The sequence below is a fragment of the Cuculus canorus genome, chromosome Z (genome assembly GCF_017976375.1).
Source record: "Cuculus canorus isolate bCucCan1 chromosome Z, bCucCan1.pri, whole genome shotgun sequence".
In the NCBI taxonomy this organism is placed as follows: domain Eukaryota; kingdom Metazoa; phylum Chordata; class Aves; order Cuculiformes; family Cuculidae; genus Cuculus; species Cuculus canorus.
In genome coordinates, this window is record NC_071441.1 from 11,785,874 (window position 1) to 11,805,239 (window position 19,366).

General features: G+C 36.4%; 1 protein-coding gene across 1 annotated transcript in view; it reads left to right on the forward strand.

The window, feature by feature from the left end:
* CWC27 (CWC27 spliceosome associated cyclophilin) overlaps positions 1 to 19,366 on the forward strand; it is a 117,595-nt gene that overhangs the window by 7,299 nt on the left and 90,930 nt on the right. The window contains exons 5-10 of the mRNA XM_054055517.1: positions 161 to 259; positions 433 to 536; positions 1,734 to 1,803; positions 4,604 to 4,683; positions 6,463 to 6,496; positions 10,354 to 10,529. Of these exons, the coding sequence (XP_053911492.1) occupies positions 161 to 259; positions 433 to 536; positions 1,734 to 1,803; positions 4,604 to 4,683; positions 6,463 to 6,496; positions 10,354 to 10,529 (563 nt within the window). The remainder of the gene's footprint in view (positions 1 to 160; positions 260 to 432; positions 537 to 1,733; positions 1,804 to 4,603; positions 4,684 to 6,462; positions 6,497 to 10,353; positions 10,530 to 19,366) is intronic.

Sequence of the window (19,366 nt, forward strand, 5' to 3'; positions counted from 1 at the left end):
ACACATTGTACTTGCTCTCTTTTAGAAGTCCTGCGTGCTTGCAGTACTTCCTATATAATTTGTGTTTTCAAAATTCTTTACATAATTACCTTGCATTTTGCAGAATGATTAAGAAAAATTACAGGCAAGGACTTAAAGACCTTTTTTATTAATTTTACAGGTTACAGGAGATACAATATATAACATGTTGCGGCTGGCTGAAGTAGAAGTTGACAAGGAAGAGAGACCTCTCACTCCGCACAAAATAAGAAGTAGTGAGGTGAGTATTTGAAATTTGAAATCTTAAAATTCTTTTATTCATACTATTAAGAAAATGATGTTCTAGTATGAAATCTAGGTGTGTCATTTTATAAATTATTTTAAAATACTTAATCATTTAATTATAACAAAATACTTATTAAAGATGCATCTAAAATATTACTTCTTTAACAGGTTTTGTTTAATCCTTTTGATGACATTGTTCCAAGACCAAGTAGAAAGCTGAAGAAGGACAAACCAGAAGAAGAAACTAAAAAGTCCAAAGTAAAAGGCACAAAGTAAATATATGCAACATAAATGACAGTTAATTTTCTTTCTCCTTAATTTGCAGCTTGCAATTTTGTATTTATGCTTTTCAAAACCAAAACTTTACTGCAATGCACAGAGGAATGCTCTCTGATCTTAGCAAAACCTACTTCCCTATTTCTGAAGAATTCATACAACTCTAGTTGCTGACATCGCAGTGGTTACTTTTTATTAACTGAGCTGTATATACTGTGTATTAACTGTTTCATGCACACTGATAGTTCTTTGCAAAGTAGAAGTAAAGGGTAGCTTAAGCTTTTCCCATGGGGAAGAGCGTGCAATCATTCGTCTGTGACTGAGATGACACTGAAGTCAATACTTAATAGGTCGTAGCTCAGTTGTTTGTGGTTTTGAACTTTATGTGCTACCACTTCTCTCACACTAAAATACTTAGCTAAAGGCAGGCATTTGAAATTTCAGTTTCTCTATGAGTGAAGTTTGGTAAGCATCAATGTGCAATGAAAAGTAGGAGGAAGTCTGAAGTGTGTGTATGCTGTCAGTTCTGTTGAACAGAAATATAACATATTATGACTGAGTGGTTCCAACATAGTGTAAGCAATTAATTTGGATACCACCTCCCCCCCGTGAAACATTATTTCTTTTAATTATAATCTGTGGATGTATGTGCATTTGATAACATATTATGACTGAGTGGTTCCAACATAGTGTAAGCAATTAATTTGGATACCACCTCCCCCCCATCAAACATTATTTCTTTTAATTATAATTTCTTTTAATTATATAATCTGTGCATGTATGTGCATTTGATGTGTTTCTGTCATAACTTGAAAATTTTGGTTTTGGTACTTGCTGTGTTGGGGAAAAAAAAATTGGAAAAAATGCTAATGCTGTTTTCAGAGCTGTCGTCATTTAAATATTTGTGCAGGTTAGTCCAGGCAGAATTTCTTAAATTCCATTTACCATTTTCTAAGTGAAGCTTAGCTTTCCTGATTGTTTTGTCTCAGGAACATAACAGAACATGCTTCTCTAAATATTTGTGGTTTATTGCAAAGCAATGTGTTGTACTTGTTTGAAGTTGGTAGATTTAGCAAGACAAAAAGTTTTTTTAAAAAATTGCATACAATATTAAAGTAATATGTTTAAAGTTTGTAAACAACAATAAGACACGATTTCAAGTTTTAATAGAAAATATGTTTTCTCTCTTAAAGAAATTTTAACCTGCTTTCCTTTGGAGAAGAAGCTGAAGAAGAAGAGGAAGAAGTCAATAGAGTTAGTCAGGTACTATACCAAATCATCTCTGTTTTTGTTTTCAAAGAAAAATTCCTTTATTTTTTTGCAGATTTATGGAAAGCATTGAAGTTCTTAATCTTGTTCTTATGTTTGAGTTTTCCACAGTAAGACAAGAAATTGCTTCAGTTTTTATGATTTCACTATTTTAGCATGTGCAGAAAGCTGAGGTTTTAAACTTTTCTGACTTTGCCGGTGCCTTAAGTTACTGAAAGGTATTTTTACATTTTCATAAACATAAGGTTTCATACTTCGTAGTGTGGATCTCTGTCTGCTCTTTATAATTATGGAGGTGCTAGGTACTTTATTATTTGATGGTAAAATACTTGAGGCGTGAAATAGATCAACTTCTTCATTGCTGATGCATTCTTACCTCCATTTGCTTATGTATATCCGTTCTGTGTGAAAAACGAAGTGGACATATTGTGGAGAAGAAAGTGAATTTCATAAGTAAATATAGCACTATTGTGAATTGTCCACATTCACAAAACTAGGGTTGCACAGGTGTTCTTTGATCTAACACTCCTTCTATGACTTTGCCACTGAAGTGGCAAAAGGTTAATTTAAAAATTTCATAGAATCATAGAATGCCTATGAGACCTTTGAGATCATTGAGTCCAACTGGACCTGTCCAGTTGTAAATCATATCCCTAAGCACTTCTTCTACCTATCTTTTAAATACCTCCAGGGACAGTGACTCGGTCATCTCCCTGGGCCTGTTTCAGTGCTTGATAGCCCTTTCAGTGAAGAAGTTTTTCCTAATGTCCAATCTGAATCTGCTCTGGCACAGCTTGAGGCCATTCCCTCTCAACCTTTCACTTGGGCCAAGAGACCAACACTCACCTCGCTACAACCTCTTTTCAGGTAGTTGTAAGACAGTAGTAAGGTCTCCCCTTAGCCTCCTCTTCTCTAGGCTAAACAACCCCAGTTCCCTCAGATGCTTCTCGTAAGACTTGTTCTCCAGTCCCTTCACCAGCTTCATTGCCATTCTCTGGACATGCTCCAGAACCTCAGTCTTCCTTGTAGTGAGGGGCTCAAAACTGAACAAAGCATTTGAGGTGCGGCCTCACCAGTGCTGAGTACAGGGGCACAATCACTTCCCTCATCCTCCTGGCCATGTTGTTTCTGATACAAGCCAAGATGCCATTGGCCTTCTTGGCCACCTGGATACACTGCTGGCTCATGTCCAGTCAGCTGTTAACCAACACTCCCAGGTCCTTCTCTGCCAGCAGCTTTCCAGCTGCAATTCCCCTAGCCTATAGCGCTGCATGAGATTGTTTTGTCCCAAGTGCAGGACACTGCAATTGGCCTCGTTAAACCTCATCCTTTTGGCCTCAGCCCATTGATCCAGCCTGTTCAGATCCCTTTGGATAGCCTCCCTACCCTCAAGCAGACCAACACTTCCTCCCAGCTTAGTGTCATCCGCGAACTCAGTCAGGGTACATTCAATGTATTCATCCAGGTCATTGATAAAGATATTGAACAGAACTGGCCCCAGCACAGAGTCCTAGGGAACACCACTTGTGATCAATCTCCAACTGGATCTAGCTCCACTCACCACCACTCTTTGGGCCCGGCCAGTTTTTTGCCCAGCAAAGGGTGTGCCTCTCCTGACCAGTGTAAGCTAGTTTCTCAAGCAGAATACTGTGAAAAACATGAGTCAAAGGCTTTACTGAAGTCCAAGTACACTGCAGTGTACACTACCTTAACAAGCTGTCATTGTTATTTCTACTGCTGACCAAACTATTTCTCTAGAGCCCTTTCTTACTTATGTGCATGGTTTGAGTACCCACCTGCTTCGGTCAGTGATCCTACTACCTAGTGCTGAGCCCTGTGCGACATAAGTGAAAAAACTCCATGGTAGTCCTTCGAGTTACCGTATGCCCTTATTGGAATGTCAAGCTCTTACCTCTTCATTCACTCAAGTATGGTCTGACACAAAAAAGACCCCAAGCCTAAGCTTTTAGCTGTGGAACCAAGAGCAGGAGAGGTGAGACAAAGAGATGGAACACAACATGTTCTAACCTGTCAGAGTGAGGCAAGACCCAACTTGATCGCTTCAGTCAGTGGATGTGTGTTCAGATACAGATGTTTTCTTATGATCAGTCAGAGAATGCTGGTGTGCGCCAGCCCACAAAACCTTGTGAAGCAGTTTCTGGCAAATAACAACATCTCTGTACTTGAGCACCCGCCCTATTTACCAGACCTGGCTCTCTGCAATTTCTGCCTCTTCCCAAAGATCAAATTGGTGCTCCAAGAAACCCATATTTTGTTGGTAGAACATTTGAAAGCAAAACTGATGGAGATCCTCAAAAGCCTTTCAGAAAATGATCTGCAGAGTTGTTTTGAACGTTGGCAGCATCATAGGCAGCTGAGTGTTGACGCAGAAGGGAACTATGTTGAAGGTGATTGTAGTTGAGTTTCTTAATTTCTTAAATAAAAAGTGTTACAGGCACAGTCTTGGGGGCTTTTTGTGTTTGATCTTCAATAGGTGCTAGACCATGTGTGTGTAATGATTGTGAAGATTAAACAATGTTTTTGTTTTGTTTCCTTTAAAAGTAAGTGCATTGCTATTACAGATATGCTTCTTAAATCCATGGGGTCAGTTTGATGCTTCTCTTTCTGGAATGCCCACTCTGTTCTTTTGCTATTAAAAGTGTTTATGCTTACTGGTTAGGCTAACACCTACAAGAAACGAGTTATCTTTTTCTTACCATTACCCCTTTTCATCATTTATTCTCTCAAACACTAAAATTTATAATAACATTTTTCTTTTTTTTTTTTTTAACAGAGCATGAAAGGAAAAAGTAAAAGTAGTCATGATCTACTGAAGGATGATCCGCATCTGAGCTCAGTTCCTGCTGTCAGAAGGTTAATATGTCATTTCTAATTTCCAAAACAGATTTACTTTCAGGGTGTTAAACCAGATCAGCATCATGGATACTTATTGTTTATCTGTTACTTTTTAAGAAATTAAGAATGGTGGTGCTGGATCAGACCAAATGTTCCTCTAACCCACTATGCTATCACAAACATTGACCATCAGTGGATGCCCAATAAAGTATAAAAGCAGGGCAAGCGTGCTGTTTCCCTGAATGCTCTTGCAGCCCTCATCTACTTTCAGCGCAGGGAACTGTCAGGATTTGGTGGTTCACCTATTTAGTAATCCTTAAAGAGCTCTTGTCAAGGTCGTTACTCAGTCTCTTGTAATATTGTTCACATTTACACCCTCTTACTGTCTGATGTAGGAAGTACCTTCCCTCTTCGTTCTGAACCTGACAACTACTGGTGTCATTTGATAAATTCTGTCTCTTGTGCTGGAAGAGGAAGTGAACAGTCAATCTTTTTATACCTCTCTTTACCATAATCCCTTCCTAGGCCATCTCTTTTCTAGCCTGAACTTCTCTTCCAACAGAAGTTGTTCTGTACTTGTGGTTATTCTTGTTGCTTGGTCCTGTTCTAAAATAACTTCTTTCTTTCAAATCTAAACAGCATGGTAAATGAAAAATAAGTCTACGGTTGAGTAAAGGTCTCTGTTTTCTTCTCTATTTAATATTTAATAAATTCTGATTTGGATTCTTTAAAAAGCACTGTTGAGCACTGAGTTGAGACAATTCCATGAAAATGATACATTGACTCCAAGAATTTGCTTATCATAGAATAGTTTAGGTTTAGGATGACCTTTAAAGGTCATCTAATCCAGGCCTCCTTTAATGGGCAGGGAAATAAATGAGATCACATTGCTCAGAGCCCAGTCCAACCTGACCTTCAATATTTCCAGGGATCTACCACCTCTCTAGGAAACCTATTCCAGCGTTTCATCACCCTCATAAAAAATTTCTTCCTTATATCTACTCAGGATCTACCCTCTTTCAGCTTAAAACCAATATCCCTTGTCCTGTTGCAACAGGCCCAGATAAAATTCTGTCCCTTACTTTCCCATCAGCCCCCTTTAAGTACTGAAAAGCTGCAATAAGGTCTCCCTGGAACCTTGACTTTGGGGACTTCTTTAATATTGCTTGCTTTGATTCTCTAATATAGCTTCTTTTTTAAATTGTGGGGTGAAAAAATCTTCATTGGTCTTTATTATTAGTTTGTGGCAATTAACAGTGGACCTGTTGGCCTTGGTATATTCAAGTAGATTCCTCTTTTTAGTACACTAAACTGTAGGTTTTTCAAATTAAAATTTTGAAGTTAAACATAATTATCAGTATAATGTGTGTCAAACTTCCCTATATAAAGAAGGCTTTCTAGGAGGTAGGCTATTTGCAATGAAATGCTTGAAATTGTTTGATATATGTAGTCAGAAACGTTGATCGTAAGTGAGTTTTTTAATGGTTTTTTTTTTACTGTATATGGTAGTGTTTTGTCTGAGTAGCTCATGGTATGGTTAGAAGTTATCTGCTGTATGAAAGTCTGTGTTTTTATCCTGTGTTTTTAAACATTTCTGATTAGAAAGGATTATGACAGTCAAATGATAAAAATACTATTAACTGGTACTTTTAAGATGAATGTGAAGATGATATAAATGATGAGGATGACTAAAATTTCAAGTAACTAATCAAATAATTGCTTTTAATTAAGAGCTGGGAGTTTTAAACAGTGCTTTAATCCTCCTCAAAGTAGTTATGATTATCTTTCTTCTTCTAGTGAAGCAGTGAGTGAAGAAAGGGATTTGAGTGAGGTAAGTAACTTTTTTTTTTTTTTTTACAAAAACAACTTGTTTTTTACTGTGTGTGAATTAGATTTTCTCAGGGGTACAAGTGTTACTTCAGAGGTTTCTGAAGACTAGCTCAAGTCAGATTTCCAATGAAAGGCTGGAGGTCCTTTCAGAGCTCTGAGGTTTGGCTATTGCAAACATTCACGGGAGGGTAGAGTTAATACTGTATATTACCTATGGCATTTTATAAAAACTGCTTACCAGACATTTTAGATAGTAGATCAGGTGTATGGGAGGTTATGTGCCACAGGGAGACAAACCATTAATAAAAGCCATTCAATTGCTTCTAATAAAAAAAAGTTAAAATTCAGTTTTTCATGAATAATGATATAACTTCAATATCTGAGAGGAAATCTGTGTGTGAATGAGAGTCTTGTTGGAAAGATTTCTTCAAAGAAACAAAAATTTCAGTGAATATTTATCACTTAAATTGTATTGATAAAGACTGTCATCTCCAAGAGACAGGAAATTGGATTATCTAAGCAGTAACAGTCAGCCAAACATGGAGCTTTTGGGACTTCAAGGAGGTTGTCATACGTAGTGCAGAGCAAGGTTTCTAGCTGAGGTACATCTTTGTCTCCAGCCATACGTCATGATGCGGTACCCTTTTGAGTTGTTCTTGAGACAAGGTTGTCATATTTGATTAGCAATGTAACCTCCCATTCCCCAGAGTGAGTTCTGAAAAGTACTGTTTTTCATATCTATTCACCATGCACAGGTACTGTACTGTTAGTTGATGTCTTGTAGGAGTGAAGGAATGGCACAATCTAACCCATTCTTGTGCCTAAAAAAACCACAATAGTCTGCTTCCACCCTGTTTCCTGTTGTTTTTTTTCCACAACACATAGTATGAGTTCAGATTTTTTGACTCTTCTCTTCTGCTGTGCAACAGCATTTAAGTGTTAGAAGTGTTCAGAGAATGGTGTTTAATTAATAATTCTTGAGATGTTCAGACAGCCCTTTGTTAAGTGAACTGGATTTGGGGAATATAGAATGGGGACATATTAGATATGCTTATTTATTTACTTATTTATCAGCCTAATTAATCTGAATGCTGTTATAGTAATTTTATGAAGTGGAAAATAGGAGGGCTTGTTTTTTCCTGCAGGTGTTCTTCTTAGATATAGTTTCCTTGAAAGATGTTAGCTAGAATCTAGCATTTCAGGCGGTTACCTGAGCCTTGTAAAGTGGTGCTAGTATTTTGTCATCTTTCTTAGATTTATTTCAGTTAACACATCACAGGATCAGTTTTGCATTCAGACAACTGCAGTGCGTTGGTAGTTTTACACCCATCCTATAAGTGAATAAGCTTTCCACACCACCTTGCTCCCTGAAAATAACAGGTCCCTAATGTGTAAGAGAAACTCTGGTTATTATTCCCTAAGCACCTGGCCTTGCTGTTCAAATATCATCCTGTTTCTTTGCTGCAATCCTCAGAGTCATACGTTTCATGCTTTGAGTCGCATCTGTTGTATTAACAGTACGTCATAGCTGTTCGTTAAACCTCCTTTTGTACCTAAGTGATTCACTAAAATGTTATACGAAATGTATTCATAAGACTGTGACATTCCTCTGTTTCCCCTTTCTGCACAACTTATTTTCTGCTACCTGTTTGTCAGTTAATACACAGTAAGTTTTGCGTAGTACTATGGATAGATAAAGCTTAATATCTGCCCCGCAATTCAATATTCTTCTCAAATGGCTAAATCATATTACAGACAGTAGCTATTAGTCATTCTGACACAAAATCTTTCATTACATTTTTATGTCCAGAGCAAAGAGAAAAATAGGGCAACTCCACCCTGCCAACAACAGCAGCAAAAACTTGTACAGCTTCCAGGCAGGCAGTTTTGCATTTGTGTCACTAGAGGAAAACCAGCGTCTAATTGGCCGCTTCCTTCCTGAGCTGTCATATATCCAATTCTGTTAAATCTGTAAGTTGGTAATGAGACTTTAGAATCTAAAAGGTATGAGATTAGATGGAGTTAATGAGACAGAAGAGGGACTGAAGGAGGAGACAGAGCAGGAGGACATAGAGTAGCTGGAGGGAAGCGGCTGGGGAGGAAGATTGTGTCTTAAGTTGTCAGTTTTTAATTTGTCTTAATTTTTCTGGAAGAAAACTGGTGAAATCATATGCAGAGTGAGAGGAATGGAAAGTTAAAGAGGTAGGGAGTTCAGCTGAGTTGGACAAATTGAACCATTTTGTCTTTTCCCATTTTGAAATACCATTGAACCCCCCCCGTTACTCAGATTCCTGTAACTTTTAATTAGTTCACTGCTTAGCAGTTGCAATTTGTCTAGAGTTGTCCATTTTTCTTCTAGAAATTCTATCCAACAATCTGTGTTTCAGTGAAATACTTTTACCTAACCTCTAGCCAAATCTCCACCAATAATCTATCTTTATCCTTGACTATTAAACACTTCGAACACAGTCTTGTTACTTTCCTTTTCTGGAGTCTGCCGCCTGCTATTGAGTTCTGTTGTCATCCCATCTCCCTGATAATTTATCAAATAAGCAAATCCTTTGGAAAGTTTCATTGTCTCCTCTGTCAAACATCGACTTTCCAGGAAATTAAGTGAAATGCTGATCCTCTTCCATTTTTCTCTTTCCCCTATTTAAAAAGAACAAACAAAATCCCCACAAGAAAATTAATCTATTTCATTGACAAAATATTCAGTTGTTTTACTGTGCTGAATATTCACAGATTTAGAGGTTTTTTTCCTGACTGGTCTTTTCTTGTCTGTATCTGAAATCGAAGGATGGTATTCTAAAGATTCCTGAATGCCACTTGTTTTTTCTCTTCTGTTCCTAAAATTGTGCCTCTTGCTGCTTTTTCTCCTCCCTCCCCTCTGTGTTTGTGGACATAGTCTTCATGCTTCTCTTCCTCTACTCGGTCACACCCAGATATATGTGTTGTCTTTACAGCATTCCTGTCCATGTGCTGGCATCCTGGCAGTCTCCTGGATACAGTACAGTCCTTTAGAATACCGTTACTAACTCTGTCTTTTCTCCATCTGTGGCTAAAATTACTACCACCTAGCATCATGTGCTTTTTCTTCACCTAATTAGCATTACTCCAAAATATATACAAAAAGATGCACCATCTAGTGCATCTGGAACCTTTCCATTAGGATTCCTGCAGACTCTCTTCTTCAGGGAAGGAGGTAGTCAAACTTGGTCTAGATCCCTTGGTCTTGTTAGGTTTCTTCTTCATTACCGTACAACTGAGGTAGTTTATCCCCTTTTACCTTCCTCTGTTAGGAAGCATACCACTTTAGCAAGTTGGGAGGCTCAGTTCCACTGGTTTTCATAGCCTTTTTTGGTCAATGTGGTTGTTATAAATTCCTCACAGAAACTGATTGGTAAACCTCTTCCCTCCATTCTGTCATGACTGTAGTATTGTCCTATGGCAGGAAGTTCTTCATAGGTCTTGTGTTTCTTTTTGTGGAAAATGAAGGAAATATTTTGTGTGTTGCCTTGATCAAATTTTGGTTTAATGAGAAAGGACTGGAGTAATGCCACATTGCTATGATAATCCTCTGCAGACCTATAAGTGTTTACAGTCTAGAAGAGACTGTTGTAGTTTTAAGCCATACATAAAAGATGTGAGTTGTGTTTGAAAAAAAATATTTTATTATCGTATTTCTAATTTTTTGTTCCCTTTGAAGCAAGTAAGGTGATATTTGTTTGAAAAGATTGCTTTGAAATTAAATATTTTTCTTTTTTTTGTAAGAGATTGTCTTTGTAAGAAAAGTTTTCCACATTCAACATTCTGTAGTAAAAAAGGCTAAAGAAGTTTTATCATTTTAAATCAATAAAGGTGGAAGAAGAACATGATGAAGATGCTGATAGTGTAGAAGATGAAGCTGCTAGCGATGAGAGATTTCAAATGAAAGAGCGCATTGCCAAGAAGTTGAAAATTGATACAAGTGAAAATGCTAAACAGCAACTTCAAGAGGAAGAAACTAAGACAGAAAAGAAAATAACTAGTCGCAGGTAAGTATCCTGCTTTCCCTCCCTGCTTCCTTTCAAGTTGTTTATAGTTAGATTCTTTCTACTCAATTCCAGTTCTGCAGTTACTGCATTGATAGGTTAGTACTACATTGAAATTCCCTCTGCCCACCTCCAACTGTAGAAGGTGAAGTTGCCTATTGATTTCTCATTTCTTAGTTTTGTTTGACAGTTTGAGCCAAACAGTGAAGTTATGTTTTGTTACACTGTCACTTTTTGATCCTTTATATAGCACTTTTATTTTTCCCTGTGAGTTATAAATGTACAGGTTTTTTGCGTATTTGTCGTGCTTTTCTTTGTCTTTCTACACAGTTGTAAGATTGAGTTTTGTAGTTTCTCTGTGTATTATAACACGCGCTGGTCATCCACCACTGAGACTTACAGAAAATAAAGGCTTCCTAGTCATCCATTAAAGTCTGCTTTAACACAGTACAGTGTTAAAACAGTTCTTACAGTGTATCAGTTTTCCAATACTGTAATAGATACATCGATTTTATATACCAACTAGGACTGTTCTTAGAGGGTTGGGATATGTCTGTGTTGTATTTCAATAAGCATGGGCTCCAGAAGTTACTGAACAATTAAGTCTTTGGGGTTAGAAGGTTCGATATGTAAATTTACTTATTCAGTGATATTTACTGGGGGGGCAGAGGAGGGAAGAATCAAAAAAGTAATTCATATTTTGTGCTTTAACTCTGCGCAGTAGTCATAAATAACTGGCTGCTTAAATTATTCAGGCTTTACCCATACCAAATTCTGCATATGAAGTGTCACCTTAGATTTTCTCCCCCAACGGTTTCCTCTGAACTGAACCACTCCTCCTCTTTCTATTTTTTTTGTCGTGATTACTTCCACTAATGACATGGCTTCATATGTATTGGCCAAGGCATATTGCCAACATGGAAGCATCCAGGACAGTCTGTGACAAAAGAATACCTGGTGGTCAATGGAAATCCTTCACAAGTTCAACAGTAATTAGCATCCCTATTAATAATTCGGAAGTAAAGACTACAGGTCAAGAGACATGAAGATAAATTTGTTATAATAATATACTTTGCGATAAAATACATATTGAAACTTTGGTTAGAAAACAGAAGGAATAACAAACAAAATTAGTTGTTGTTTTACAGTCATCAGAAATGCAGGTATCTGACTTGCGCCCCTTAAAGGTTATTCTGGTTTTATACAACTATACCTGCTGAAAATAAAAACAACTGTATCTTATTGAGGAAGGGGTTGTTATCAGTTATGGTGGGCACTCAATCACTATTTTAATTACTAGGGAAAATTACTAAGAATAAAGGGAAATTGCACCCTGATATTTGCAACTTGATGAATATAAATCTGATTACTTTTACTGAAAGAATTTGATATAAAATATTACATGAGGTAATATTTTTAACTCTGTGTGGTGTGTATGTTTAGAAGCAGGCTGTGCTTTTCAAGTGGTAGGAATGCTTGTGTTATTTTGGATAATCTGTGAATATTGGTATATTTAAAATATACCAACTGTGAATTTTACTGTTTGTCTGCCTTCTTTTGAGCATTAAAAGCCCAGTGAGAACATCACTGAGAAAATAATTTTTATTAACCACTTTAATAAATTCAAATAGCTCCAGAAAATAAGATATTCATGGGATTTAGGCAGGAAATTCAGTGTTCTTTTCTACATCTTCTCCAGTACTGATTTGAAGCTGAGAAGCACACCAGGTACAGTATAGAAGCCTTTGTAATTTGAGCAAACCTGAGGAGGTTTCAGTTTGTTCCTTTTCAGGCCTAGATGATACTACTTCCAAAGTTCCTCATGATTTTGTTTTTGCTGAAGTGAAGACCCAATATACTTAATAGCTGGAGATAAATAAGAAAGAGCATTTGACATAAAAAATCCAGCACAGTAATGTAAAACAGTATAGTAAACAAAATCTGTAATGTAAATAATTATTACTTTTTCCTATAGTATGATTTTACTTTTAGTTAGAGTTAAGGCAACTAACTTCCATGCTTTGGCAAACTTTATGTAGTCAGCAAGCTTTGTGTGGTCAGATCTATAAACTGATGTTAATGTATTTCTTTTGGAGCTGTTCATAAATAGGATCTCTTTGTAGAACTGTGTAGTGTTGTGTACACCAGCTCAAAATTCTATTTAATGAGCATTGGCTTTGTGGTTTTCATTCTTCTTTACTCCCTATGAAAGAGCCTAAATCACAGTACATGAAATTTAGTGCCATGGTTTAATGGCTGTGCTAGATAAAATTAGGCATTGTTTCAGAGGCCATATACAAGACATCTTCTAAAAACCTATCCTGTGCTTTTCCTTTCTGCCATTTTTGAAGTTGTGCTGTGTGGCACAACTTTGGAAATTGGGGGCTGTACTATCTCTCCTGTAGACAGCTGGTCCACAGGAAGTATACTGAGCTCAAGGAGGAAGATGGTTAACTCGGATTACTGGTTACTGATTCTGTGGTTGAGATTGATGCATCATGCTGGTGGTAAATCAAATGACTATCTTGTGTCAATTGAAACGGTTAGATGTCAGTATGTGGGACAAATACATCAGGTAGGTTTCTGTCTCAAATCTTGCAGAAACATTGTGCTGAACCAGTTTTTTGACTGCAGAAATAAGTAATTCCTGGTTTTCAGTACTCCACGTTCAGCCATTAATTAATTCTCTACCCCTGTAATGTTTATTATATTACTCATAATATTCCCCAATACAGAGTAAGTATTAGCTTTGTGGAGTCGGTGAACTGTTCTTGATCATGGAGATTGTACTAATACAGATTAGTGCTAGATACATGTATGAGATAGTGGAGGTAAGGATTCAGAAATTTGGAAGTTCTCAGGGAACAGCTTTTTCTGAAACAGTCCCTTTGAGTACATTGCAGCCAAATAACATCTTCAGAATAGCAAAAGACATGGGGCTCTGTACCTGCTTACTACACCAATCTGTTTAACTGTCTGTTGGGTTTTACAGGGATGGATGCTAGAAACATATTTCCCTAAGATATGTAGAAAGTTTGTAGCATGAAGGGAATAAAAACATCAAGCCTACCCTTAGGAATGAGATGGTCCATGCCTATGCTTGCATGACGTTTTATGACATTTTCAAAGGCATTTGTGTAGGCATTCTGTAAGCTGCTGGCTCTGCATGTGGATGGTCAATGTGCTGTGTTTGTGGTTATTCCATTCTTTCAGGACAGTAGCAGTAGTATTATAGCCAAATGGGTTATCTTAACTCAGAGAAGGGGTTTTATTGGATGTGGTTTTTGCAGTTGGGAGCCATAGCCTGGGGAGGCACTGCTTAGTACCACAAGTAACATCAATTTCTAGACTAGATTTACTGTTTTCTAAATAACCATCTGGCATCAAAATCAAAGGCATGTTATTGTTTGTTGTGAATAAGGTGTTACTAACTTTGAGGTGTGATGATATGAAGTACAATAAACATTATAGAGTTTCTTTGTCTAGAATAGTGACTTTTTTGTAAGTGTACTGGAGATGATTGATAATATTCTCATGGGACTTACCACTCACTGTAGTCCAAGTGAGCAGGCAGAGATGTGGGAGGTGCAAATATCAAACAAAAAGTTGGATCTGACATATACAGCTTGAAGAGTAATGTTTACTAACATTTCAGAAGGCTGAGAAACATCTGATATCAATCAGAATTATTAAGCTCATCAGATATTTAAATATGTTAATAAAGTCACTGAACTTTTAAAAATATTTTTTCAGAGTGCTATCTTTCAATGTGCATGACTTTTTCTACAAAGCTGTATTCATTTATGTCAGTACTGTTTCTTTTAATCCATTTGTGAAGTCAGAATTTTGCACATGTGTTTCAGAGGAACAATATGGAAACAATAGACATCTTCTCAGATCCATGGTACTGAGATTCAGTATCACTTCAAAATGCAGTTATACTCGGAGTGCTCAAATGATGAAGTTCATTTTGGTCATTTCAGTAAACATGAGCTTTTTGTGAATGTTTTCAAAAATAATTTGAGAGACTTTCCACTTTTGTATTAGATAGATGACCTCAGGAAAATTTATTTCCCACTCATTCTGGCAAGTTGTTAGAGAAATGCCACAGATTTTTTTTTTTTATTTAGAATGCTTAAACCTAAACTTCAAAGCATAGAACAACTGTTTACATGAAAGAATATATATAAATAGAAGTAGTGTTTGGCATCATTGCAATAGTAATCAAATTTATCAGCATCACATCAAGTTTGTAAAATGGCAAGGGCTTGAGATGATCATCTGAAGGCTTCTAGTCTTCTAAACACTCCTCTTTTAGTGAGGTTATTAAAAATACTCGTTTTACCTTTGTTTTCATCCTGTAGGTGGAGCTCTGGTGCTACACATTTCTGGTTACTGCCTTTAAAAATTTGCACTGCTTGTTTGCAAGACATGCAGTGTGCAAGTAGACTACAGTTGACTGTACAGTTTTCCACTGTACAATCAACAGTTTTGGTTGCATGCTTGTAATGGATGTGCTATTAAATAGCAACATGAAAGAAGCGTCTAGAATAGCTAAGCTGCTGAGGAAGTAAAGCTGACTTTTCTTTCTGAGTAGTTAGCATCACTTGAATTTTTATTTCCTGTTGTATATCTTTCTCCTCATAATTGTATGAATTGCAGTTGAGCTAAGTGGTCACATTTCTTTTGGCTTATAAGAAAGACATCTCTGACTATCATGTGGATATGAATAGTAATAGTAGTAGTAACTACTATTGTAATTGGTAATAGCTATATTGCCACTCCTTTGCATTCCTGATTTTTCTTACAAGCGTGTAGCTTGTTGAGGGTAAAATAAAATAATCTCTTGAAACTTAAGGCATCTATGGTGTTATGTAAGAAATCACTTGATTCATCCTCGAGCAGAATTCTGTAACACTTTTTAAGGTGTAATTCTTCTGACTTCTTTTTCTCCATGTGTTAAAAGACAGAGTGAAATAACTAGTTTACTTATAGATGCCTGTACTTGGTCAAATGACTTGCATCCCCACTGTCATTTTGTCAGCTAGGCCCAGTAGTGATAAAAATAGTTAATAAAGCTGGGCAGACGTGGTCACGTTCATGCTAAGTCCGTTTCAGACCATGTAGTAAAAATTGCACGATTGCATTTTCTTAGCATCTGAATAAACAGTGACACACTGAGCAAGCAAGATTGCTTTCCTGAAGTGCTCTTGAAGTACTGTGGTGTAAAGTAGCCAAATGTGTTTTTGTGGAAGTCTTTTAAAAGACCTTTACATCAAAACTTTTCTTTTTGTAAATCTGCAGATTTCTTCAAATCATAAATTAATAACATGGTAGAAAGTTTTCTTTTAAATGCATTTACTATGCACTTGTTAACTTCTGCATTGTTAACTTATTAACTAATGCAGGCATGGTACTGAAAAGAAAAATAATTTTTAAGGCTCACACAGTTCTACAGTGGAAGAATTCTAATTTTTGTAGTTGTTGAAACTCTGCAACTTCTTTATAACTTACATTTCTGTGCATCTTTGGAACAAGTTCAAGGTGGGTGAGACTGATGTCATACAAGTCTGCTGTCTGTAATTTTCATTGCATGTGGCAGATGTCATTGCAAGGCTGTGTTCTGTAATCTTTGAAACATTGGAAATCTTTTGAGTAGAAGGTGTTGCAAATGTTGCAGCCATTTTCAAAAAAGACAGTAATTAGAGGGTGATCCGGTTAGCCTCACTTTGGTCCAATTGCCTCACTTTGGTCCAGTCGTGGGGTAGATCCTTTTGAAAGCTGTTTCTGGGCACATGAAGGAGACAAAGGTGATTGGAGATGCACAACATGGATGTAGCAAAGGCAAGATGAGGGGAGTGCAATGGCTATCATCTCTTTGAGCATCTCTTTGAGGCTAGAGCAGATGAATTTCTAAAGTTCCTTCTGACTTGGATGCTTCTGTGATCTGGTTTTTTTTAAATTTTTTTAAACTTACTATTCCCCCATGCCTTCCCAGACTCTGCTGAGTCTGGAATAACAAGTCCAGCAGCTCTTTAGTTGTGGGGTTTTTTTATTATGTTACACATATGTGTATTTATGCATTTTATTTATGCTTCTAATTATATAAACTTAATCAATTATCTCATCCTTTGTTCAGGAAGCTACTTCTACACTTTCTCGTGAATGTTGGTTGTTTGTAAGTAGTGGAAATATGATGTTGGGGCTGCTCATTTATTTTAGAATATGAAGTTTATCTATTTCTGTATAGAACTGTGAGATTCTTTTTTCAAAATAATTGCCATTTTAAATTTATTGATTATATTTCTAATCCTCTAGGTTTTTCTTAAATCGGATTACCATCAGACCTTGTCCAAGAGCACAGCTTGTCTCCTTGCTTTTCAGTTTGGCACCAGGAAATATAAATGGTACATTAATAACACTGGCTTTTGAGATCTTGAGTACAAGCTGTCTTTGCAACTCGCTTTGAACTTCACTGTACGTAAAGAACTGTTGCTGTTTTCATACAGCAGTTTCAGATATTCTGTTAATACTATTTTAAGCCAAAGGAGACCATTAGATAAACTGTGTATCTCATGCTATAAGTTACTGCCCTGTATTGAGCTTACTGTTTGGCCGCAGCTGAACAGAAAAGGCATTCAAATGTGATTTGTAGATGCCAAGAGAGGGTAGTTTGGTCCATATTTAGACAGTGTGCATGATCTATTCCAATATTTAGATAACTTACCCCTAACAATATCTCATCCAATTTTACATTTTAATTTGTCTGAGTACAGCTTTTTTTGCTGTCCCTCTTTCCGAAGTTCACTGCAGTATGCCGTGTTTCCTCTTATTCAACTACTTAATTTCTAATTGACAACTTTCTCTCTTTTTGATAAACGGTACCCATTGATTTCATTCAGTCTTTCACAGTAAGACATTTTTTCCAGTCCTCAAAACGCTTTATGGGTTTTTTTGTTCCTTCTCCAATTTTTCAACCATCTTAAAGAGCTTTGATCACTAATCTTTTAGTATCCTTACTAGTGCTGTACACAGAGAGCAGTAAGTTTTTTTCTTACTTCCACCATCCTGTTTATTCATACAGTGCCCACATCAGCACTTCTTACTGATAGTCCACTGAGATTGTGTGTGTTGCTTGGGCTTTCCAGATTATTTTCAGTCATCACTCTCCAAGAACAGGTTTCCCATTTTGTGCACTTATTCTGGTTTTCACTTCCTAGGTTTTGGCAATTAGTTGTTCTTGGCTTTTGTTTCATTTAGCAAGTCCAGATTGCCAAGCAATCCTGATAGAAGGGAGTTTGTGTGATTGACTAGTAGTGGATTTGGTACCCTGTTCCTTGGACTGAATAGGTATACTTCCAGTTAGTGTTTAGTGTCTCATTGGCAACTATTTTAAGCAATAACTTTGTAACCTAGTTCTTACTCAGAGAAGATATTCTTTTGTTGTGTTTTTGTTACTGATTTTATTTTTAAGGACTGACTTCCTTTAAAGTACTGTGAAGCAAGTTTTCCTCATGTCATATAATAAGAGGTTATTTGCATTGACTCTAAAAGTAGCCAAGTTAGCAAGCAGTCAGGAGCTCATGTTGAATTCTGCTAAGAAACTCTCTGATAGCATTGTGTCAGAATCAATATGCTGCTCTGAAATCTTTTTTTGTTTTGATTAGTATGCTTTTTCTGTGGGAAAGTTTTACTGGATTATTTCATTCTAGCTTGGTTCAAGAAGTACATTTTGTGCGTGCGCAATACAGTACCAGTTTTTTTGAAAAAAGAGAGATTGCCAATGAAATTGATGTAAAATTCTATTGTTGAGATGACCATGTTTAGACTTAATATTATACATTTTTGGACATGAAATGAAACAAATAGCTTTAGCTGCAGCATATTATAATACAAACAAACCTATTGTCCTTTTATCATAGCCCAAAAGTCTTTGCTGAAGTCTGTTAAGTGCCACGTTTTAAAATAATGGAAAACATCTGGTAGGTATTAAAAGAATTAAAGAAAAAAAAAAACCTCAAACCTGTCAAATGGAACCAAACAGAGATTAAAATAACTACATACACTGTACAACTACGAAAGGTTATTGCAGGAGATTGCCTTGACATTTGCAGTCTCACCTGCTGTTGTAGTTTTTCATATTATGGTAACTTCTGATCATTTTTACCATACTGACTACATTTTTAATTTAATTTTCTTAGAACTTTTGAATTCTTACGTATTTGTAAGTGATAAATTTATGGATATTCTTTTAAAACTAGGAACCATCAATAATTATAAACCAGCAAGCAAAACAGCTTATGTTGATTCACTTTAACTTCCTTGAAGTGGCACACTGTGTGCTGCGCCCTGAAGTAGTGTCCAAAGCTATTTTAAACAATTTAATAGATGAAATAGAGAAATTCCATTTTTGTGTAAAAGTAGCTATTTCGTCACATATTGAAATAGAACGATTACTGAGTGAGTGGTGACTTGAAATTAGACTTTTTTCTCTCTCTGCTAGATAGAGGAATGTATTTGAACTATATTGTCTTGATCTAAAAACATGAGTGATGTTGATTCTGTAACACATGACAAAGGTATATATCTGTATAAAATACTGCTATAAAATGGCAGCTGTAGATTTACAACACTTGTCATTTGACTTCGTTGAGGTTTATGTAGCCTGTATTTCAAACTGAACAGTAACTAGAGATCTGTAATCTTTTCTTAGGATGGGAGGAGAGAGGATTTTATGACCAAAAAAAAAAGCCCAACTTTCCTTCTGAATACTTCTTTGTTCTCCGGTGCTTCCTTGTATTAAGATATTCTTGTGACGTGCTTTGCAAAACTACATTAAA